The sequence below is a fragment of the Charadrius vociferus genome, unplaced genomic scaffold, assembly GCF_000708025.1.
Source record: "Charadrius vociferus isolate BGI_N301 unplaced genomic scaffold, ASM70802v2 scaffold436, whole genome shotgun sequence".
Classification (NCBI taxonomy): domain Eukaryota; kingdom Metazoa; phylum Chordata; class Aves; order Charadriiformes; family Charadriidae; genus Charadrius; species Charadrius vociferus.
Window position 1 is genome coordinate 4,759,524 of NW_009649187.1, and position 23,156 is coordinate 4,782,679.

The 23,156-nt window shown below is 45.6% G+C and overlaps 1 protein-coding gene across 2 annotated transcripts in view; it reads right to left on the reverse strand.

Moving 5' to 3' along the window:
* Positions 1–290: 290 nt before the first annotated feature.
* SEC31B (SEC31 homolog B (S. cerevisiae)) overlaps positions 291–23,156 on the reverse strand; it is a 30,189-nt gene continuing 7,323 nt past the window's right edge. The window contains exons 8-26 of one of the 2 annotated variants that reach the window (XM_009888741.1): positions 22,499–22,660; positions 19,952–20,104; positions 18,975–19,205; positions 17,573–17,647; positions 16,881–16,964; positions 15,795–15,903; positions 15,223–15,401; positions 14,446–14,572; positions 12,892–13,037; positions 11,455–11,628; positions 10,658–10,831; positions 9,755–9,968; positions 9,033–9,359; positions 7,920–7,958; positions 4,994–5,049; positions 3,614–3,760; positions 3,083–3,199; positions 1,602–1,673; positions 291–860 (exon numbers count right to left, since the gene is read on the reverse strand). In XM_009888741.1, coding sequence (XP_009887043.1) covers positions 681–860; positions 1,602–1,673; positions 3,083–3,199; positions 3,614–3,760; positions 4,994–5,049; positions 7,920–7,958; positions 9,033–9,359; positions 9,755–9,968; positions 10,658–10,831; positions 11,455–11,628; positions 12,892–13,037; positions 14,446–14,572; positions 15,223–15,401; positions 15,795–15,903; positions 16,881–16,964; positions 17,573–17,647; positions 18,975–19,205; positions 19,952–20,104; positions 22,499–22,660 — 2,766 coding nt within the window. In that variant the 3' untranslated portion in view covers positions 291–680. The remainder of the gene's footprint in view (positions 861–1,601; positions 1,674–3,082; positions 3,200–3,613; positions 3,761–4,993; positions 5,050–7,919; positions 7,959–9,032; positions 9,360–9,754; positions 9,969–10,657; positions 10,832–11,454; positions 11,629–12,891; positions 13,038–14,445; positions 14,573–15,222; positions 15,402–15,794; positions 15,904–16,880; positions 16,965–17,572; positions 17,648–18,974; positions 19,206–19,951; positions 20,105–22,498; positions 22,661–23,156) is intronic. The other variant, XM_009888742.1, reaches the window with a different exon arrangement.

A 23,156-nucleotide genomic window follows, 5' to 3' on the forward strand; every position in this document is an offset into this window, starting at 1 on the left:
TAAACATGAGACTTGACTATGAAAAGAGAGGGCTGGGTGAAGAAAAGAGAGAGAACCCAGAGCAAGCTGGTAGTTAGCCCTAGTTGTAGCAGGATATGGGTGCAGAAGGGTGAGAGGGTGAGTCAAGGATGAGAATGAAGAGAAAGAAGGAACCAGAGGAGAGGTCCTCACTGCAGCCTAACAGAGCAGGGACATCCCAGCTAAGGTCCCAAGGGAGCCCAGCAATCACTCAGGCAGTTTACGCTGCAGCAGGGAATAGAGCCTGAGGCTCTTCTGTCTGCTGGCATGGCAGGTGCCAGCCCTGTTTGTCTCCTAAAAAAAAGAACAACCCAAGCAATGTCAGCCTAGGTGGAAAGGAGTTTCCCCTTTGTGCCAGGGAAACAGGGAAGAGGGAGGAATCTCTGTGCAACCTGGACAGCCTGAAATTGAGATCCCCGGGCTGGGAAGCGGCCTCAGGCTAGTGAAAAAGAAGAGAGAGAAAGAACAGTCTCCAGGGGTCCCAGGCCCCAGCTGGCTGTCTGGAGAGTCGATGGGGCCAGGCGTGCTGGCCCAGCACAGTTCCAGGCACTGCCACAGACTTACTTCTCCAGAGTCAGAAGAAGAGTCCACAACCTGCAGCACATCAACAGGTGAGAGAGTCCACCAGTTCTCATTGTGCATTGTTCCAGATGCTCCACACTTTACACATTCAGCTTGCCAGCAACGGTCATGAGGACTTTCAGGATGGGCATGAAACCAGACACTTCACTGAAGCTGCTGCTGCTCACCACTTGGGTGTGAACCAGGAGACCCTGTTGGTAGTTCCTAGCCTCAATGCAGCGGGCAATTTCATGGAGACCCATGAGGATAGTTGGAGAAAGCTGTGAGGAGGGAGCAGCAATGAGTCAGCATGCTCAGCACTGTAACACAGGCCCCCGCTCCCGCCACACTCTTCCCTCCTGTTCTCCACCTCATCCTCACCAAACAGCACCTACGCAGTTGAGCGCTGGTGGGAAGGGATAGCCTCCTGCTTCCTTTGGTTTCCCAGCCCACAACAAACATTAATCTAATACCCAGGCTGGATTAGAGTGAATGCATACCCTAAGTAATGACATTTCAGCATTAACTGAGTATCTGATGTATTTGAGGAGGTCAAAGGTCTATCTAGCACAGAATCCTGTCTCTGTCTAGGCCTAATATGGACATTCAGGACAAGGATGTATGTTAAAAGGATTCTTCTCTTGATAGCTATCTCTCCAGCAATTGGCATCAGCCACTTCAGAGTTTTCTAAGCCAGAGGTTACACTAGGTTAACACTTAACAACTAGCCCCAGTTGCCCATTCCAGTCTGGAACCCGTCTATATGCCAGTATACTTCCTGGGGGCAAAATGACCACCCAGATACCTCCCCAGCTTTTCCTTACACTATGTCTAAGCCAAGGTTAAGGAAGAGGAGATAAGGCTGGCTGGATTCAAGGTGCATTATAAGGTCTGGCACTCCCCTAGCTTTCTCAAGAGAATATGTGTTGGTAACACTGAGACAGACACCAAGGCCCACAACCCAGCACAAAAGTTGGATCAGGAACCTGGCTGGACCACAGGGAACAGTGGCATTTACTTACTGCCTGCTCGCGGAGCTTCTCATACAAACACTCCAGGCGCTGCAATGCATCCTCTAGCTTCCTTCGGGTTTTCTGAAGAAGTGAAACAGGTTATCACTAGCTCTGCCAGAGCTTCAAAGCCACCTCTCCCAGAATGACGTTCTTCTCGCTCAGTCCCTCCCCTCCTCTGTTCTTCCCACAGCACCTCACAATTCAGCTGCATCTCAGTCTCCGCCAGCCAGGGACTGTGCTACAAGCCAGCCATGCCCTGACTGTGCACATGCACAAGGTCCTCTCCCCAGGACAGGGAGCTGGATTTGCCCCTTTTCCCATCTTCCAGCTTACGCATTCCTCCCTTCTGCCAGTGCTTGCAGGCCACAGGACAGAGTGCTACTTCCAAACCTTGAGAAACATCCACTAGTTGACCCACAGGGCATTCAGACAGTCTCACCATGGCTGACCTAAGCAACAGCTTCTTCCTGGGCTCCTTGAGGAAAAGAGGGAATATCCTTCCCACTCTAGGTAACCATCAAGGAAAAAGCCTGCGTACTAAAGCTCTGGTGGGACTGACCCCATTAACCCCACCTTGGCTAATCCACTCACAGGTAAATTATACCGTGGCTATAAATGCCTGGTACTGGGCAATGCTGGGACAGGCCTGGCATCCTCAGGAGCTCAGGTGCATTGCATTGCTGTAGCAACCTGGATATTCAACCTCTATGTAAGCCAAGTGCTTAAGCCCAAACCAATAGGCCTTTCTGTTCCTAGAGGGAACCTTTAGGCTATCTCCCCAAAATTGCTACACTGCACTCTTAGAAAGCACAGAGCACCCATGCTGAAGCTGCTGCTACACACAAATTGTCTGACTCTGTGATAGCAGTCTGGGCTTAATGCTCATCCCAACATCCACTAAGCAGAGATATTCTGGAAGGCTTCATGGTGCCTCCAAAGCTCTGGGAAGATTTAGCAACCTAACATGATGCTGCAAATACTGCTTTTCTGATTCCAGACAGTCAGGCCTGATACATTCACACAATGTGACATGTATGCCAACAGCTGTCCAGGAACCAGGGTGGAGAAATTACAGTGACTCAGACACAAAGATTATCCTGGCTGGAAGAGAAAGCCAGACATCTCAGCCTTTCCCTCTAAGCTCTGAGGATAGCTGGTAATACCAGCTCTGCAGGAACTATCTACAGATCAAGCCAGTGAAAAAGGAAGCTGAACTAGCTAGGTCATTTCTTCCACTTTCCTCAGAGAAAAGAGCCAGGAGGACAGAACCATTGCTCCAGAGAGGCAATGAGAAGCAGTGGATAAATGCTAGAGAATGCATCTCAGTTCCCAAGAGATGGACAAGCCTACAGCCTAAGGGAAGGAGGCAGATAGAGATTAACTTGGTTACAGTGATAAGACTTCCTCTCTTCTCCCAACAAAAAGAAGGAAGCACCAGTCAAACATCTATGAGGGCAAAAAAGCCAAAGATTAGAGAAGGGAGGACTTACTGGATCAGTGGCAACAGCAGAGCAGCGCTGCACCAACCCTTCAAATGTGGCCTTCAGAGCCTGGTGCTCAGGGGGAACCTCCTTCTTCTCAACCCTCTCCACAGGTAGCTGGTGATACTGACAGAGAGAGAAGCAGCTGAATGAATGCAACAGGAGCATGAAAGGCTGGAGCAGGTAGATTCCCCTCCTGCAACTATGAACAGAAAGAATTTCACCCCTTTGTAAACCCAGAGAATACCTGGAAGCACAGGGTTAGATTATAATCTTCACACTGTGGTATAGCTTCAGGCCTCTGTGGGTTTCCAACTCCCAGCAGGCTCACAGCCTGCCTGGCCTCCCTCCTTCTCTCCCAGCTGTACCCAGGTGTCATCTTCCACCCTGGCAATTCCCCTAACACTCAGACAGATATGTCTTATAAGGGCTAGGGAGCAACATAAGCCCCGCAGCTGCCAAGTAATAAGAATCTCAAAAGCTGAGTTGTATTTCTACAAGGAGATGGTGGTTGCGGAACACCCCACATTCCCTGGGTACCTGCAGGCTGCCTTCCTTGGGTGCTCCTGGGGGTGACTGGCCTGATTCTTGCAACCTGGACAGCTGAGGATTCATTCCTTGGGGCTCAGCAGGCAAGCTCATTACTGGAGCTGTGATGGGGGCTGGAGGAGTAAATTTCTCAGTCAACTGTCAGCAAAAAGAAAGAAAAGAAAAAAAATAAAATCAAGAAAACCAAGTCCAAGGAAGGAGAGTTGGTTACACTCTCTGCAGTCAAATTCAACTTCCTTTCTAACTTGCAGAGTGCTCAGTTCTCAAGACGATGTGTAACACATCCCTGTTCTTTCAGCCCCCTGGCTCAGAGCATGGGGCCCTTCCTCTTGCATCCTAGATGAACAGTCAAAGCGACAGCAAGAAAACTCCTCTGGAATTGTTCAATCAAACAGATCCGTTGCCCCTGAAAGCACTGGTCCTCAGAAAGCCGCCTTGGCTCTGCGACGGCACGAGTCCTGAATGTAGAGATTAGCAGCAGTAAAGTGTCCAACAGAGCAAGTGTTGGGGAAAATCCCACGACATGGGGGGAGAATCCTCTTGCAAACACTTCATCGTGCCCCTGCTAAGCCAGAGAGTCAGGATAGATTCACTCCGACAGGGCTAGATCAAAAGGAGATGGCTTTAACAAGAGGCTAATCCTGTTGTAGTGAGCACAGCCTGAAGCAGGTTCCCAGCTATGCTGCCAGAAAAAGGGCGAGAAGTCTGTTCCAAGCTAAAGAAGAGGAGCGGGGGGTGGGAATAGCGCCAAAGAAGCTTCTCATCATACCTGCCAGCAGGCAGCAGTGATAGAAATGAGGTACTGAGAGCATTTGTGGCAAAAGAGCTCAGCTCACAGGTCCTCCAGTGCAATCACTACAAGGCAGAGAGCAGCAGGACAAACATGGCAGGCAGCTCACAGCTACACCTGTCCCAACTTCTTTCAGCAGAAGTGCCCTATCAGTTGGTATCAGCATCTGAGGAAAATCATTGTGGGTCTCACTGTGCTGAGGGGAAATGCTGCCCCCAACTGTCAGGTGTGAACTGAGCATGATCTCCCCAACCACCATCAAAAAAGTGTGTGGGCAAGGGGATAAGATTAAATCTGTATTTCTAGCAACAAGTGACTGTAGTCAGCCTGGGAAGCATGGACAGAGGATGCAGTGTCACAGACAATAACCATGTTACAAAACAACCACCCTAGAGAATAGCATGTGAGTTTAGATGGCAAAGGGTAAAGATGACTTAGACTCCAGTCTACATATGCAAATGCAGAAGTAGACAGACCAACGTGGAATGAGACCTGCTGAGTGTGACAGGAAGCATTTATAGGAATTGCATGGAGCTCCCTGGCTAAAAGACAACCAAAACACACTACAGCTGAAAGCTTACCTTTTTCTTTTGAAGGCCTCCTCTTGCAGCAGAGGGATCAGTCCAAGATTCCTGAGCTGCAAGGAGAGAAAACAAGACACAAATGTGAGGCTTTGAGAAGGTGGCCACAGCAACAATTCATGGCTGCTTGCATGGTTTGGAACTTCCCTCAGCAAAAGGGCCTATGGCTCCAATTCCCCCATCATAGCACCTACAGACCATTTCCACCGAGGAATTTCAGGCCCAGCTCACAGGTATCCGAGTATGTGCACAGGCTTCATGAGATGATATCTGATCAGACTGAACTGACACACACCCACTCCCACACAGAAAGCTTTTCCAAAACTACCTGAAGTTTTCCACATTCAGAAGTCAGCCTCAGCGTCAGGCCTGAACCTGGGTTGGGACCTGCATGTGTGTGCACAGCAGGGTTCAGGAAGCTCCTGGGATTCCCCAAACAGAGAACCTAGCGCTGTGGTACCACAGCCAGGGCTACCTTGCGGGTCAAGAGAGGGCTTCTCACCAACACTCACAGGAGTGCCTCACGGTGGCAGTCCACAGCAATGCAGGTTGCCGTGATAACAGGAGGAAAGTTAGCGGCTGGTTGAAATTTTCCCCTTTCAAAATCATGTTCAGTACTAAAGCTTAGCAAAATTTGCTGGCTTCCCAACTAGAAGGGAAAAGACTTAACCAGTAAATGCCTTGGGAACAGAGGGGTGTCTCAGTAGACATTTCTGTGGTACCTAGCCCCTAACCTCACTCCAGCTAATTAAAAATCCATCAGACAACATGACATCAAAAGACTTGCGACCACACTTCATTCTGCGAAGGTCAAATTCCAACTACCTTGTCTGCTGCTGTCCTGTAAGGGTACCTGTATCTTTAGGCAAAACCCCAGCACTTCTTTTGTCATCCCAGTATTAATCACCTCAAGCCCAAGAGACAGAAATAATCTGTGAGAAAGTGGAATAATTCTAAGGGGCAATATCAGAATTGCTGAAGCTCAGTGCCACACTTAATGAGTCACTGATCCCAAACTGAGCTTTAAAAATCACAGGGGAAAGATGCAAAAGGTGCTTCATTACTTTAATTACCTTTATTATTAAAATTCTGGCAGTCTCTTTTTGCCCTCCCTTTTCCCATGATTTCAAGACTTGCTCTCTGATGAGTTTGGATCAGCAATTTAATTAAGTTGGCACTTATTTCTAGCTTGGGGATTCTGTGCCCTAGAACTCTGCTGGCCCCCACCGAGCCTGTGGCCTAGCAGTCCCTGGCACTATTCCAACCCAGTGGCACTTTGAATCCTCACAGGAAACAGCTATTTGAAGTATAGCCTGTAAGCCAGGCATCAGAGATGGACAACAGGACCCTGTTGCATTTTGCTAGGATGAAACTCTGACTATCTTGCCTATGCTACTTGTGAAAGAGGATTTCTCACCAACCCTGAAAGGAGTGCCCCATGGCAGCAGTCTCCAGCAATGCCTGTCCTAGAAAAAACAAGACCATCACAGGCTGGAGTCAGGGATTAGCCCGGCCAGAAAGGAGATCAGCTAACGTGTTGCTGTCCTTCACCCTGTCCCTGACACTCTGCAGGAGCATGGGATTTCTACAAGTGGAGATCTCACTTCATTGCGCTTGTGAAAATGTGTTCATGGGCTGTTCAGATCATGTTCAGGAATTTCCAAAGCAAGCAAGTTTGGTTACTCAGATTAAATGATCTTACAGTCTCTTTCCAGGCTAAAGTACCCATCAAAACCAAAACAATAATAGCAGGCAATAAAGCACTCTCAAGGAAGGCAATTTGCACTGCTGATCTGGGCATGCCATATGCTGCCATTAAAACTGGGGGTAAATGCTGCCAGGAGAAGTGAACTTCCCAGCAGTGAATTCCTACAGGGCATCTTCAGCCTAAGGCAGTGCTTGAAATCCTTGCCATGCAATCATCTTTCCTGTAAGAGGGAAACATTAGGGTCTTTTGTTTCTCTGCTGAAGGGGCAACTCCCTTTCTAGAGTCCCACTCCACACAGCAAGGTTTGCTTGGTGGTGTAAGTGGCTACCGAGTACTCAGATTTCCTAAATAAAGCTGAGAGTCCCTAGATAATCTTTTATGCCTGGCAGCTGGTCTTTAGTGCGAGCAGCAGTCACTCTGCAGAAACAGCCCACTAAGACATTGAGCCTTACCCCACTGGCAATGTAGGCTGGTAAATACCTACTTTCCATCATTAATGAATCCCAAGGAGAGAAATCAGTACGAAGCATCAGTCAGAAAAGTTCTACAGTACAAATTCTGCCAGTAAGATGGACTGAGATTCAAAGCCAAACCTTGCCCTCTAACAAAATCCAAAAGGGCTTTCTGGTTCCCCTTGGAATAGAGCCCCCAAATTTGGCTTGGGAAGCCAAACTGGTGAAGCTCTACTCCACCACTGCTCATGCTGGGACCCACCTCTTCCAAACCACCTGGGGAAAGCACAAGTGCAAGTAAAGCCATGCATAAGGCTGGGAGCGTAACAGGGAGAAAACAAGAGATTAATTACAACCACTGGCCTATTCCTTGCCTAGAGAACCAAGAAAGGAAAAGGTGCTGCTTCCCTGTTCTGTTGGCCCAGCAACTGCCTGAAGGGACACAGAGACTGAGAATGCTCTAATTCCTCCGGGACTGGAGGACAGTAGAGAAGGAAGAAGCTGGACCCCCCCCCCGCCCCAGCTCTCTGTACCCAAACTCATCAGGAAGAGCCCAGTGCTTTCATTTCACTTCAAACAACCCCAGTCCTCAGGACAATTATGCCCCCTACCCCAGCTGTATAGGTCCCCAGGCATGCAAGGAAACAACAAACAGCAACGAGCATGCATCATGCACACACAGTAAAACGTGCTCACACCCCCCACATTTCACTGGAAGCAGCAACATTGCCTCCCCCATAGGTCTGGAGGCTTCTCTGGGTACTACCTGCATGATTCACGTGGGGATCTAGCCATGGAAAGAAACCTGAAAGTCAAGGCAGGGTGGGAGAATCATCATCACCGACAGCTTTTACTCAGTGAGTAATGTTCCTGGACTACTATCCCTGATAGCTTTTCAGAAGGAATTTGTCCAGCCTTAGCTTAGAGCCTTTGTGTGTAGTCCCCACAGGCTTCACACAGTGGGATTTGCTATCCTTGGTTAAACACAGCTCAGCAAAGGATTCCAGGTGGAGGCAAACCTCAAAGCCTCAGTTCCGTCACTCTCAGAATACACGTGGCTTGGAGAGAAGCATCTGCTCAAAAATCTACGGATTGTCAGCCTATTTGTTAGGGATCTCCACCACAGTCTGGCTAAACCTGTCCCCCAAGACAGCAAACAAAGAATTAACAAGCGCCAGATGTGATGATGTTGTGGGAAACAGAAAGAGGAAATGCCCATCCACTGGGAACTAGGTTCAACTCTTTCTTCATCATGATAGCAAGGACTTCACAGTACTTGCAGGCTGGGCTGGATTCAAACTACAGACCCAGAGGGGAAAGGCACCAGGTCTGTATCACTGCACAGAGGAACCCAGAAGTGATTCCCTGGCAAGCACTTTATGGCAACAGGAAAAACCAGGGAGAACTAGAGCACAGCAGACAGAGGAATTTTATCCTGAAGCTAAGCAAGGGGTATCCCATGGACAGAGAAGCAGGACCCTGCTCTCCCAGCGTTTCAAATGCACTTCTTGTGTAAGTTACATAAGTAGGGGCGAGATCAGCAAGCCTTCCACCAGCAATTCCCTGGGAACCACCACCCCTTCTGTCAGAGCCTCTGGAGTGGATGACTTCTCAGGGTACACTGGGGACCTGAAGAGACAGCATCTTGTAATCACAACCTGGGGGACAGAGCAACTGAACAGGCTGAATGAAACTATCATCATTGCTGTGTTTCACCACCACAGCAAGACTCAGCACAGTGTGCCTGTAAGGTTAGCCTCAGCGCCACATCCAGCCTTTATGGTGACAGACCAGACCTCAGAAGGTCCATGTCCATTATATACTGCAAACCCCATCCAGGAGCGTCCTGGACAAAACAAGTCGCACAAGCAGTACTTACCTGTGGGAGGAGGAGGAATGCTCGCTGCTGGCAGGGGCTTAGTAGATGGAGCTCCAGGACCTCCCTGAGGGTAACCCATATTCATGGGGCAGTTGAAAGGTGCTGATGAGAAACCTAGAGGAGACTGGCTTGCCACAGGGAGAGGACAAGCTGCAGGAAGCTGAGATGATGGGACTGAGGCTGGAGTGAAGAGGGTAGGTCCAGGTGGTGGAACACCAGGAGATGTCATGGGCATGGACTGTCCTGGCAGAGAAGGCTGGCTGGGGAAGGGAGCAGGACCAACAGGTCTGACTCCTGCTGGTCCAAATGGCTGAGATTGTGACACAGCTACAAATGAGAAAGAGAGTGTATCAGCACCGCTTGTTTCATGTGCAAACTACTCTTGATGTTCTCCTTCATGATAGTAAGTCTGCCCTTTTCCAAGCCATACCCTAGCATACCCATGCCCGGCTTATCCCCGATAACCCAGGCTACATCAATCAAACTCTGCTGCAAAGTTAGCTGTGGCTTCTCTACCTCTCTATATGCTTAATATCAGTGGATGTGCGGCAACAGTTGCTACAACTAGATATGTCAGAAGCACTGAAAAGCCTCTCAGACCGCTGACTTGTTCTGTGGAAGTACAATAGGCCTGTGAAGAAGAAAGTAGAACAGCCATCCATGTTGAAGGCTTTAGTCTAAGAAAATCTGGAGAACAGATACAACTATCAGACAATGCTTACCAGGCCCTGAAATGCTTGCTGGAACCAAGCCCACGTTGTACTGTGGGTACGGGGGCCCTCTGGAATAGACACTTGTTTGTGGACCCGTGCTGGCCTGGGGAGGGGTAACGTGGTGAGGTGTCATAGACATCGCTGGCACTGGCTGAGGCATGAAGAGGGAAGGCACTGAAGGCTGAGAAGGTGCTGAAGGGGCAAATGATGACTGATAGTTGGGCTGCAATTAAAAAAACAAAGAAGTTGCAAATGGCCAGTCACGTGCATACACATACAAGCAGATGCTCTTTCTATCCCTAACACTTCTCAGGCAAGAGAAGATGCTGCTGCTGTCAGTGCCCTGGATTGGATCAAAGGCCTTTCCCAACACATAACTTGCTCAACAAGCTGGATACCACACTCTTCAGAGTATTCTCCAGCTCTCAAAAGGATTAATCCTCAGGAGTCAGTTCCCACACAGTGACTTCCCGGAAGCACAACCAGAGGAAGTAATGAAGGAACAATAATGAAGTAACAGAGGCTGGAAGCAAAACTTCCTTAACAGTTTTCTTGTGAAAGAACTGATATTAAGCCATACTACACTAATTTTACTGAGATATGAGGGTGAGATGAGCATAGGAGAGTGAACCACAGGCCCCTTTTCCTCAGACTGCGAGATCTCAGTGGATTACTACACTTGTAACAGTCTCCTCCAGTGACTGCATGTGGGACAGAGCTTTGTGAAAAGATGCCAGACAGCCTACTTTTGGATTATCACAGAACTTTTTTTTCTCCAGTGAAGGACATCACTGACGGTTCCTCAATGCCTGCAGTCTGCACCATCTCATATTACTTTGTATGTCTTCCACAACCCAGTAGCCTGCCTTCCTCCCTCTCCCCAAGCCATGAACACCCGAGCTTAAGGCCTACCTTCTCTGGATGTCTGGGACCTGTTTTGTGGGCTGCTCCTTCAGGGGTAGAACCATCCTTGGCTGCTGGAGATGTGTGTTTAATGACACCTACACTGAAAGGGGGCGGCTGTTGATCACCCACATTATCTCCTTGAGCATGGAAAAGCCGGTCTCGGAGCTGTTCAATCACGAGCTGAAACAAACTATGCTTTAGGAGAAGTGCCTTGAGAGCCTCAGATGGAAGGTGCTGGGGAGGCATTCAAAGCAGACTCTGACCCAAAGCACTGAGCATCAACCTACAAAACTAACCATTTCCCCAATAGTCGCCAGGAAAAAACAAACCAACTGTAAGCAACAACCTTGGACATCACCTGCCCTATTCCCAGGCAGATGAAGACTCACCGATCCTTCCCCCAGTCTTTAGAATTTTCCCTCCCCAACCCCTAACCACATTTGGGCACGAGACAGATTTGTTTCAAACTACAAGCTGACTTCTCCATTCCCTTCCTCTACCACCTAGTTTCAGAAATAGATGCAGCTTCCCCGGAGAGCTGGTGACGAGCACTGTTCTCCAGGAACTATTGCACAGTTCTATAGCTCCCTTCCTTTTCCCTGAATCAAAGGCAATATAAAGAAAAATCAAATGAAGATGAAAGCTGTGTCCCAGAAAAAGAAATACACCTCAGATGTGGTAACCTCAGGTTACCATAATTAAGGTGAGACCTAATGCATGTCAAAACCCAAGCTCTCTCTGGTACAAAGTATCATTTTTCCCCATATACTACTGCTTCCCACAACAACCCATTTCTCACTCACCTCTTTAGAGCTGCTGGGTAGGTAATTCATTGCTGCTGCCAAGCATCCTTGAGATGCCAGGAGACTGGCATATTGGGTGATTCGTTCTGCCAAGACACGGCCTGGCGCTGGACCTGCTGTGCCTCGGAGCATCTCAATAGACCTGCTCAGCACCATCACCTTCTCTATGAGATCCTGAAAAAGCCAGGAGGAGAGAAGAAACAGAGCTCTCAGAATCTGTATTGCTTTACCGGTCCATCTCATGCTGAGACAACACCAGGGGGCTTTCCCCACTTTCAACTGATACCAGGTCCAACAGGAACAGAAGTTACTCCACTCTCTGCCAGATACTACCATTGATTACTGCTTCCTCAGGTGCACTTTGTGGAGAAACACAGGAATCAAGAAGCAAACCCTGATGCTGCTACTTTTATGGTAAGGGAGAAAAGAAAATCAGAACCCACAAGGACATTCCAATCAACTGTGACCATTTTACTAGGAAGTTACTAACTCTAAGAGTTACAAGTTATCAGCTTGGAAGAGAAAGGATTAAAACCATACCAGGAGAAATTCACTATGGAAATACTACTACTGCTGAGAAACAGACCAGAAGGTTTTTAGTTATTCAAAGCTCCTTCAACTCCTAGAAATCAAAGTAATGCTTCTATCTGTAGAACGATATATGCATCATTGGCTGATAACCGGTATCTGGGAGGAGGCCAGTTTCAAACATAACCAGGAATGCTGAAGATGCCTTTTTGTTGCTGTCATTCACTAGTGGGGTTGCAAAACCAAGGAACTCCGTAGCAGAGAGCATTATCTGCAGATATCTGAGAGGAAGACTTGTCTGGTTCATTCTAGCAACTGGTGGACACAAGAGGGGTTAGTGACTTAGCCAGGACTGGTTTAAGTGTAACAGGTAGGTAACAACACTGACTTAGAAGCCCTGATTCATCTGCAAGCTATGACTTCCCATATGTGATCATTCTACTCGCAGTGGGAATAACACAGTCTAGACTTTTGCCAGAGGCTGTTCTGAAGGTACAGGCAGATAACTGGAGCATTACAGTTAGACACGACAAGCACAACAGCAAATGTACTCTCAGGCAACTACCGGTAAGAAAACAGCTACAGTCTAAACTTCTCTGACTAAAAGGAAGCTCAGAGATGACATCAGTATACAAAGACAGGCAGGTAGGCCATAACTCCTGTCCATGGCTGGATATATGTACAATGTAATCAGTACTCTCTTAAACACACAAACCTGTAAAGTTTAAGAGTGCAAGTGTCCTTTAAATGTAAGCCCGTAATCCAGGCTAGAAGGAGATATATCTTGGTGACTACAAACAGGTCTCCACTGTCTGCTGGAAGCCAGATACTCTGGTGGGACAACGCAAACAGATCAGGGCTACCAGACTGGCCTAAGAAGAAGTCAAACCAACATTATAGCACCTGTACCTGTAGGGCAAGGGGTGACGAAGTCTCATGGTTTTTTACCCAGCATCCCACCAACCTCTCCACATTGCCTGATGAGATATAGCAGAGGCAGGCGTCGTTGGACAGGGCCGCATCTCCCTCTGACTCTAGGCGGGCACCCAGCATGTCTAGAGAGGAAGAAATACAGCCAACATTTAACACACTGTCTTCTTTAAGAGCTCATTAACCCCAATGCTCATCTCATAGCGATCCTGGCTTGGCATGAAAAGGTGTTGACAGCTTTGGATCTGCACCTAATTCTTTGATAACACAGAGAAATGGGCATCATTAAGGAATCCCAAATCCAACTTGGTTGAAAAAAGTAGTAATTTTTTTTATATACCTGCCAATTTTTATATGTTGCCCAGACATACAGAAAAGAAAGAAAAACCCTTAAAAAGATTAATTCAGTGAAAAAATCCAACACTTTTGTTGTTTGGCTTTGTTTGTTTGTTGTTTTGGTTTTTTTTCAAAGAGGTGTAGGAATCTCCTGGCAACAGTAGTGTCCAGTATCAGGGACAGCTAGTAATCTGGTAGTTGTCAATGTTTAGCAAATGCGAGGAAATAAAGGTGAGCTGAAGCTATCTCACTATCACCACTGCCACTGCCACTTTCCACCCTTACAATTTGGTCTGTAAAAGACATCATGTTTTCTTGCATTTCAAGTTGCGTCATCTTACTTGTATAAAGTGCTGGCATTTCTCCAACAGCACTTAGCTGTTCCCATCAGCCAGGAACAGGTTCCCAGCTAAGCAACATGAATAACTTCATCAGATTCAGTCACTAGATTATTCCCTAACTCTGACCCTCAGAAATATCAGTTGCTGAGCATGTTGGACTATTAACAGGATTGAGAAAACTACTGAATCCATCAAACATTCATTAACCCTTGTTTCTGAACTTAAAAGGGAGGAGAATGCGCTGGAATGGTAAAACGCTGAAAGAGGGAGTGAGGCCCACCTGACCTTTTACTGTCAAGGAAATCCCTTTCTCCATAGAATAAAATAATAAATATCACTCTCTTAGTGTCTCAGTCTAGTGCCTATCCTGTTTTTATCCATGCTATTGGTAGCAGTGACAGGAAATATCAGCATATATAACTTTACACTATGACTCTCAGCTACAGCATGCATGTATCATTCTCCTAACTCACCAGACCACACTTAAGTTCCAGCTAGCTGTAACGAGTAAGGAGCGCTTTCCTTCCTCAACAGTATCCACTTCTTTCTGTAAGCAGTCAGGAGTTACACACACACACGAAACTGTATCAATCACAGAATAGTTTGGTTTGGAAGGGACCTTTAAAAGTCATCTAGTCCGATCCCCCTGCAATAAGCAGGGACATCTTCAACTAGATCAGGTAGCTCAGAGCCCCGTCCAACCTGACTTTGAATGTTTCCAGGGATGGGGCATCTGCCACCTCTCTCGGCAACCTGTTCCAGTGTTTCATCACTCTCACTGTAAAAAATTTCTTCCTTGTATCTAGTCTAAATCTACCCTCAATTCACACATATCAAAATGTAGTACACTGCATACCACAGAGCTGAGTATAGTCCTCATGCTTTGAGTATGTTAACAAGATGGCCAGTGCCTCCTTCCAGCTCTGTAGGTCACACGTGCAAACAATATCTTGCCAGTTCTGCTGCACAATGGAGGAAAGCAGCTGCAAAGGAAGCAGAAGGCCTGTCAGTCACTGAAGACAAAGATAAACTGACCGCTTAAGCAAGTGCGCCCACAGGGATAGCTCACTTTCAGGCATACTTCCCACTATGCAGCAACTACCTCAGTGTACATTAAGGTCCACCAATCCCAGCGTCCCAATATTAACAGTAATTGGAACCTGATGCCTCTAAAGAAAGTAAAAAAGCCCAACAAAGCACTTAAAAGAATATGGAAACAGCCACATTAGGCAAGACTAACGATCTAACACATATCCTGTTTCAGAGCAGCTAGGATCAATGACTGGGAATATAGTGTTAGGGCATCCCAAACCCTGTTAAATTCCTCATTTGTCAATTAATAAGCTAGGACCTTCCTAGCTGAGCTGTAAAGAGGCAGTATGTTCCAAAGGTTACATGGGGAGCTGATGCAGAAGATTAAAAGAAACAGAGAACACAGACATCCTAGGTGGGCAACATGAAGTTGTCATAAAACTACCAAGAGATTAGAGTAAATGTCTAGCCAAGAGGAGATGCACAGATTCCACTGACATTCTACTTCCTGCCAAAGTATTTCCACATATATTCAGACAAACATCTGCCAAGATATCGCACACCTTCCCCTGTTCAGTGTGTACACAAAACTGTCACTTACCAGGGAGAGTTTTGTCTTACGCTTGGCAAAGTAGCGCTTCTGGGTCTCCTTCAGGAGGTTCTCCCCACCAGCTATAGCTAAGATGATGGCATCAGCAAAGCGCTCTGCCCGCATGCACAGCTCCACTGCACCCTCAAAATTCCCCAATAAAAGGGATTGGCTGATGAGTCCATCCGTATCTACAGAGGTGAGAAACAGAGTCAACCCACAGGAGCATCATCCAGATGCATTGATGATGCTTGTTTTAAAAACTAGGCAGTAAAAAACAATAATATATGGAAACCCAGCTAAATGAAGATTTGGAAAGTCAAATCAGGTTTTGCACTTTAAAAAAAAATCCACTGACTTCACATAAAGTCTTCCATCATCTAGAAGATTCGCCTATGTTTTTAATGGATCTCTTATCTGCAAAGAGTATTTCTTTGCACAATGCTGAGAGATGCTGCACGACAGTGCGATAGGTCATGTGTTTTAAATCAGTGGACCAGATTCTCCCTGGTCTCTCTAATTTTCTGGTTTTCCCTCCTCTCTCCTTTTCCTAAGAGGGCAGAAACACATTTCATGTAACATACCTTCTGTGACAGGAATCTCCAATGTGCTCATATTCTGTGGGATGAGGTTGTCGAAAAAGGCTGAAGAGGAGGAAACAGCAGCTGCATCATCACTGGAATTTATCAAAAGCTGTGCAAAGAATGCAAGAGGTTAATTAATTCATTGAACACACAGATCCTACCCAAAATGATTTAATGGATTAGAGTGGGATGGGGCTGCTCTCCATTTGGTTGAGCATGCTCATATAAATGTGATTTCAACTTGGAAGTCCATCATGCCTCCTGTCACTGCTCTGTCAACCTGCCACTGCTCTATCAATCTGCATAGTTTCACCAGGGCAGCAACAAGTGGCGTGCTGCTATTGACAAAATTTAGGAGATTAACAGTGTAAGACATGCAATGCCAACAGTATTGGTGGCCAGCATTCATCAACTCAACTGCCAGCCCTTTAGCAAGCTGAACAATTATGGATGGAATAGAGACAAGCCCAACAAGTGATATCTGTAATAAACAGGCAGGATCACAGCCACGCTTGGTGCTCTATTGAAATGCAGGTCATAACTGCTATCCCTAGAATACCTCAGCAAGCGTTTAAGGTTTGTGAAGAAGATTAGTAATTTGAGCATAGCAGTTTCAAATACCTTAGAGGAGCAAAATTTACAGTGCATGGTGAACCAGGCCTTGGAAGGCATCTGAAGATGGACATCCCAAAATCACGTGAGAATACATTTCAAAGGACAGAGGTGAAAAGGAAAGAAATGCAAAAGAAATACCACAGCAGAAGCTTCGCAGAGGAAATCCAGAATTGTAGCATGAAGTTAAGATGGGGTGAGGCTAATTCTATCATAGAAGAAATCAGCACTGGTGAAGCAAGCCTTCTTGCAGTGTTAACAGCCAGGAGTCCGTCTTCATCATTCGCTGACTTGTTTCAAAGCCAGAAAGGACCACTATGATCGTTTAATCTGACCCTGTGAGGGTCTGACAGGCCTGTGAACTGCCCTCTGCGATGCCTGCATTAAGCCCAACAACTTGTGGTTTGAATGAAACCTTCCTGTTCATTCTGCCCTCCACTGCTCTCCCAGATTGGCAAGATACACAGGACATACCTGATCTGGCTCCGCAGCATTTGTCTCATCTGCCTCGGGAAGGGGCTGCTTATCTGGGATCCCATTACTCAAACATGAGGCAATCTGGAAAAGTAACAGACATTCAGAATGAAGCTCTTATCAAAGTTAAAAGCCTGGACAGCAAAGCCACCAAGTGACTGGTAAGCCCCAGACACAATTCCCCCAGCTCTTTCACCTGCTTGAAAAGTTCCACACCTGTTCCTATTCCTGGCTAGCTGCCTATCGGAAGTTATCTATCCTTTTCAGAGCATTGTCCATGCTGCTGTCAGTTTCCTTCCCTGCAGCTCCATCAGTGCTATGCCAGACTGTCTTCATCTGCCACCTTCTTCCTGGCTGAAGAATCCCCCGAGATGCAGAGCGCTGGATGCTAGAAGAAGCTCTCACAACTGCACTGTTGTTATATACTTCCCAGGGCACCAACAAATGGAAGCAAGATAACCAGACTCAAGACCCATTTGGTTTAATCCAGTACAGCTACAGTTATACCCTTAAAAATGCCCGTATTTGCTTTTTAATAAGTGATACTTGAGGTGCCTCTCAGCTGAAATTTCATACAGTTTGGTCTTTTGTGTGCTGTGAGATCACTCACTCATTTCCAGTAGGGACCCTAAAACTCTCTTGCAGCAGCTCTAGTCCTGTAAAAGTTTCTCTCTATTGGAAAGAGCCCTTACCTTTTTTTGCAGATCCTCTTTATTGTAGCCCAGCAGCTTGAGGAGTTTAGTTCTGGACTCTGGCTCCAGGTTCACCTGAGTCCCAAAGGATATTGAAAAAGATAAGAAAATATGTAAAATCCTAGACATCTACACACTGCTAACAGTTGGCTGCTTCTGGCAGCAGCAAAGTTTAGAGCTCAGTTTATAGATAAGGAACTCAACTGTGACAAGTCTACCTAATGACTACTGTGGGAAAATCTATGGAATTTAAGTTATGATAAAAGTCATGATAAAAGGGTTGAAATTCAAGTTTGTCACATAGTTACAACAGAGGCACAACTGCACATCAGGGCTATAACTATATGCATACTTAGTGTACTTGGTCATTAATTCCCTGGATGGTCTAGAAATTGCCAAGCTAGTCTCTGCATAGAGGCAATGGACTGATTTGAGTCCAGATGAAACTGAGACAAGGTGGTTGCCTGAACTCCTAGCTGGCTTCACAAAAGTTAATTAACTAATTGTTATAGAAACTCCCTAAGTGGGGATTTCAGACAGTGCCAGAGGCTCCCACAGGCTGCACGCAACCTAACTGATAAGCGCTATTTGTATGCTTTAATGCACGACTAACATTCTGCAAGGAGAATCCGTCTGCCTCAGTAAGTCCCAGGCTGTTCTTACTACAGAACTGACCAAACTGTACATGGATAAGATACTTGTAAACAGTCAGTAGAAACTGTTCTTGCAGATGCAGACATGGTCATGTAAGACAGTCTTTTGTACAGAAGCTTGGTTTGTAGTTTAAGACAATCAATAGTAACAGATCTTGTACATGCTGGAGTGGTCTCACAGGACCATGGGCCGGCTGGATTATAAAAATTCACTAGAACGTATCTCATATCTCATACTCTTGAGTTTGACGTATCTCATCCAATGCAGCTGAAGACTTTGTTGCAATGGCTAAACCCTGCCCCTTCCAGAAGGGTGGCCGCTCCTCATTACTGAACTCCTTCATATTACCAAATTGTGAATGAAACCATCTTCCTGTGTAGTGCTACAGTCAGTCCTTATGCCACCACTTTACCGAGGAATCTCATTGTGCATTTGGACTTTGCTTTGAGAAATATTAACAGAGCTCCACAGATGGAGCAGTGAGTTGAGATGAGAAAATCCTGTTTAGCACCTTGACAGGAAGCCCAAATGAGTCCACTGAAAAGACCATTCCTACTGAAAAATAAGGCAACCTCCAAGACCTCAACTGCAAAAACTTTTCTTTAGACAAATAACTAACTAGCCTACTCAGTTCAATTTTATGTCTTAAAGAACAGGAATATAAAGGGCTAGGGAAGATCATAATGAACACATTCCACCCCAGGACTGTAAAAGAACCGACCTCTGTGTTTCACCACAGCCATCCTACCTTCAAGAAGTTCCAAAGGTTCTCATCAAATGGCAACTTGGCTGTCTGGATCTTGCTCTGGCAGTAATCAAGGAGGTTCCCTGACTGCAAGGCCATTTGCAGTTCTCTGGATCGGAGCAGGAATTCAGTTTCAGTAGTGACTTGACTGATGAATACCTGATGTGGGTAAGGCTGCTGCGTTTGCTGTCCAGGAGCTTTGGTAAGACCAAAGGAAATAAGTTTTCCTCCAAACTGAGAAAGACAGAAGGAGACATTAAGACAATAAGCATTCTTGTAAACCAAGGTAAAAGCTACTCTCTTAGCTCTTCATTCAGCAAGGTGGACTCCAGCCGTGATCACAAGGAACACAGACAGTTTAATGTGTATGGATGGTAGGGGACATTGAGAGAGTTCACGTCACAAGCCCTTCAGCCAAAGGCTGATAACCATGCCACTTGTGTATGTGCTATTCAGGCCTAGACAACTGCAAATGCCAGAGAGGCACAGAGGAAAAAGTACCATTTGGAACTCTTGGGTCTTTTCTAACATGCAGAGGCAGGCTGCAATCATAAAAACTATCATGCGCACGGTGGGCTCTAAACAGACAGAGAACATGTCAAGCAACAGGCTAAAAGAACAATTCAGCCTTTCAATTTAGGAGCAAAGAGGTGAAGAAAATTAAATATCTGGATACGAAGGAGAAAGAGAAGAGTGTGAATGCATGTTACAGCCTACAAGGACAGCTTTTATCAGTCTCCCTTAGCTTTGTTAACTCTTACTTATATCTCCCATTTTCTGCTACAGGCCTTCTTGTTGGAAATATATCTGAATGTTGAGCAAAAGAGCTTCGCTCTATGGGATACCACACTGCACCTTAAACAGGCATTAAAACAACTAGCAACGGGAAGATAAAAAGGTTTTTGTAGCAAAAGAAAAGGACTGTGTCACAAGATGAGGCATCTATTGCATTTTAAGCTAAGGATACTCCATTCACTTACTGCAAATGAAACCCCCACAGGTCTGCGAATCCACTTGGGTGGCTTTTTTAGTGGTGGAATCAAGGTGGTCTGAGCTACTTGCTCTGGCACCTGCAGCGGAGGAAGGATCTGTCCTGTGCCAAAGGGATCCAGGTTGTTGAAGGAGGAAGAGATCTTGAATCAGAATCAGAAAGAAATAAGATATAACCCAACTGCTCTCTGTACAGAGTAAGCACAAAAAAAAAATATGTTGCTTTGTAATTAGTTACTCTCCTTGCTGATGAAGAAAAAGGCTATGACAGCACCTCTTCCTGGAATACCACCAAGCCTCTATGTGAAAGAAACGGTATTTCCGAAAAGTTCCAGACATTATTTCTCAAGAATGCTTCACCTTGAGAGATTTTCAAGCAATTTTTCCCGAGCAAGATGCAAATTCCCTAACAAACACTGCCTGGCTTAGCACCCAGCTCATAAACACAGGAGTTACAAAATAACTTGGTTTATGCAAGACAGTGACAACATATGGTCAAAAGTTGTACAACTTATTTCTTGTTTTGCTCTCAAAGGAATGCTGACTCCCTTTCTGTTGCTGGGGTCTTTCAAATGGGTTAGTTTTAAGGGCTGTCTCAAGTTTTTATACTTTAGATGAGGCTGGTGAAATAATCTCTCCAGACTTTCTTGCCTAGGCAAGAGTGAGTCAAAATTGGCCTCTGATCTGGATTTCTGGCATTTAGGAAGGCAGTGAGCATACATACAATGCTGTTCACAAGCACTCTTAATTTTTAACATTGTTGGCGTGGATTTGTTGTTTGCCAGAGATAACCCTGTTCAAGTTTGACTGGACCATAGGGCATAGCTCCAAAATACAGCTGACCAGCATACCTGAAAAGACGCAACACAAGGCTCATCAAGCCAAGGTTGCCAAACAAAGCATCAGAGGCAAGACCTACACGTTTTGTCTTTCCAGTCTTTCTTAAGGGGAAACCAATTCCAAAGAAAGACCATTTCCTGGAGGAATAGCTTATACTTAATAAATCAATCACCCTAAACCTTAATAAATACACACTACCAGGGTACCAGTAATCAGTCACCAGGTCTTCAACAGAGTTTTTGTCCTAATACCATGGAATCCAGAGGAAAAAGCCCTCTTGGTCATGAACTCACCACCTCCATAATTGTCATTATCTTCTCCTATTTTTGTTCTTACTTGTTATTCTATTTATCTAGGAGTTATTCTATAGTACTGTTCTCCAATTTTGAAGAGCATAAGCGTGGCACATGCACCTGAATGCACATAAAGAGAATTCTCCATAGGTTAAATAAATCCTTAATCTCCTACAGCTGTTGCTTGATAAAGTATTTTCTTTCTCTTGCAAATCCTATGAAACTGAGCTCAGTCAGCTGTAAATTACTGTATAAATAACACTTAAGCCAGCTCATACGTATTCTCTTAAAACCTGTATTGTGAGGCATTTGTTGGCTGGGAGAGAGGGAGGGAATTAAAAGACTAGACGCCAGATTAAAACTAAAATTTTAGACAGTACTGACATTTAATCTGTTCAGAGTTTGCCCATCTATTCAGTGGCTAAGTAATGGGTTTCAGTATCAAAATATTAATATGCTCCAAGTTATAGTCAATTGACTTGAGGAAAATTGCTAATAGTGGCTTATAAACTTTTTTAAATTCTCTTCTGAACTAATGAAGAATGACATGTTGTATTAATCAGTATCAATGTATTTAATTTTAACTTTCAATGACAAGACAAGTTTGTTGCTCTAACAGATGTGCTGCTTTATTTTTAGTCTAGTAGCAATAACCGTAATATATATATGCCATCAAAACTCAGAATCACAGAATGGTCAGGGTTGGAAGGGACCTCTGGAGATCATCTAGTCCACCCCCCCTGCCACAGCAGGGTCATCTCCAGCAGGTTGCACAGGATGGCATCCAGGCGGGTTTTGAATGTCTCCAGAGTAGGAGACTCCACCACCACTCTGGGCAGCCTGTGCCACTGCTCTGCCACCCTCAAAGTAAGGAGATTCCTCCTCATGTTTAGATGGAACTTCCTGTGTTCAAGTTCGTGCCCGTTACCTCTTGTCCTGTCACTGGTCACTGCTGAAAAAAGACTGGTCCCATCCTCCTGGCACTCTCCCTTTAAGTATTGATAAGCATTGATAAGATCCCCCCTCAGTCTTTTCTTCTCCACACTAAAAAGACTCAAGTCCCTCAGCCTTTCCTCATAAGAAAGATGTTCCTCATAATAAAGATATTCCAGTTCCCTAATCACCACTTGATCTTGGTTCTCTTTACACACTTCAATTAATTTTACAAGAAATACTGAGACACCTTTGTCAAGAGGCAGCGTAGTTCCTCTGGGACCTGGAGGATATTAAGTCCCCCCACAAGTAGCTTCTGGTTCCCATACCATATAGCTATACATCCTGGTGGGTAGGACAGACTGCATCACTTAAAAATCATACTGTTACACATGTGTGCTTCTAACACTCTCAGAAGTCAGATGAGTAATTGCCAATCTGTCAAGATGTAACTTGTTCACAGGATTTTACCTTGTCAGCCTGTGTCTTCTGCTGAGCTTCTAAGTTCCCACCCATAACAGAATAAATGTTGATCCACCCATCAAAAGTGGCAGCAGAGAAGACTGAAGGATTCCTAGGACACCACTGGACATCAAAGCACCACTGACTCCTAATGGGCAACTCATAAACCACCTGTCACAGAAAGAGAGAAGGCAGAAGCACAACATGAATAATCCCCTGCTTTCCCCAAATTACTTGCCCACAGCAAGTGTGTCACACTTCATTTATATATCACCATTGTATACAAGTCTCTTTTTTTTGCCTCTGGAAGGATACATTGCAACTGAGTTATAGCACATTGAGCCCAAAGAGCAGAAAGCTGCTGTACCAGCTGATTGTAGAACAAAATGCAAAAGCAACAAGTCAGTACTGTCACACCTGCTGTTAACCAAGGGAGACACACCAGAAAAACAACACAAGAAATCCAGAAGCCAAAAGGCAAGGTGTCACAAGCAAGAACATGTAAACAGAAAGAATAGACTGGAATAACAAATTTGACAGAGAAAATAAAAGCCTACAGAAAAAAGTAGAACAACAAAAGAGGACTGTAATAGCTGCAGATGAACTATGAAGGATATTGCAGCCAACGAGTTTCTGGTCTAGCACTCAAAAATTCAAAGTTCAGTTC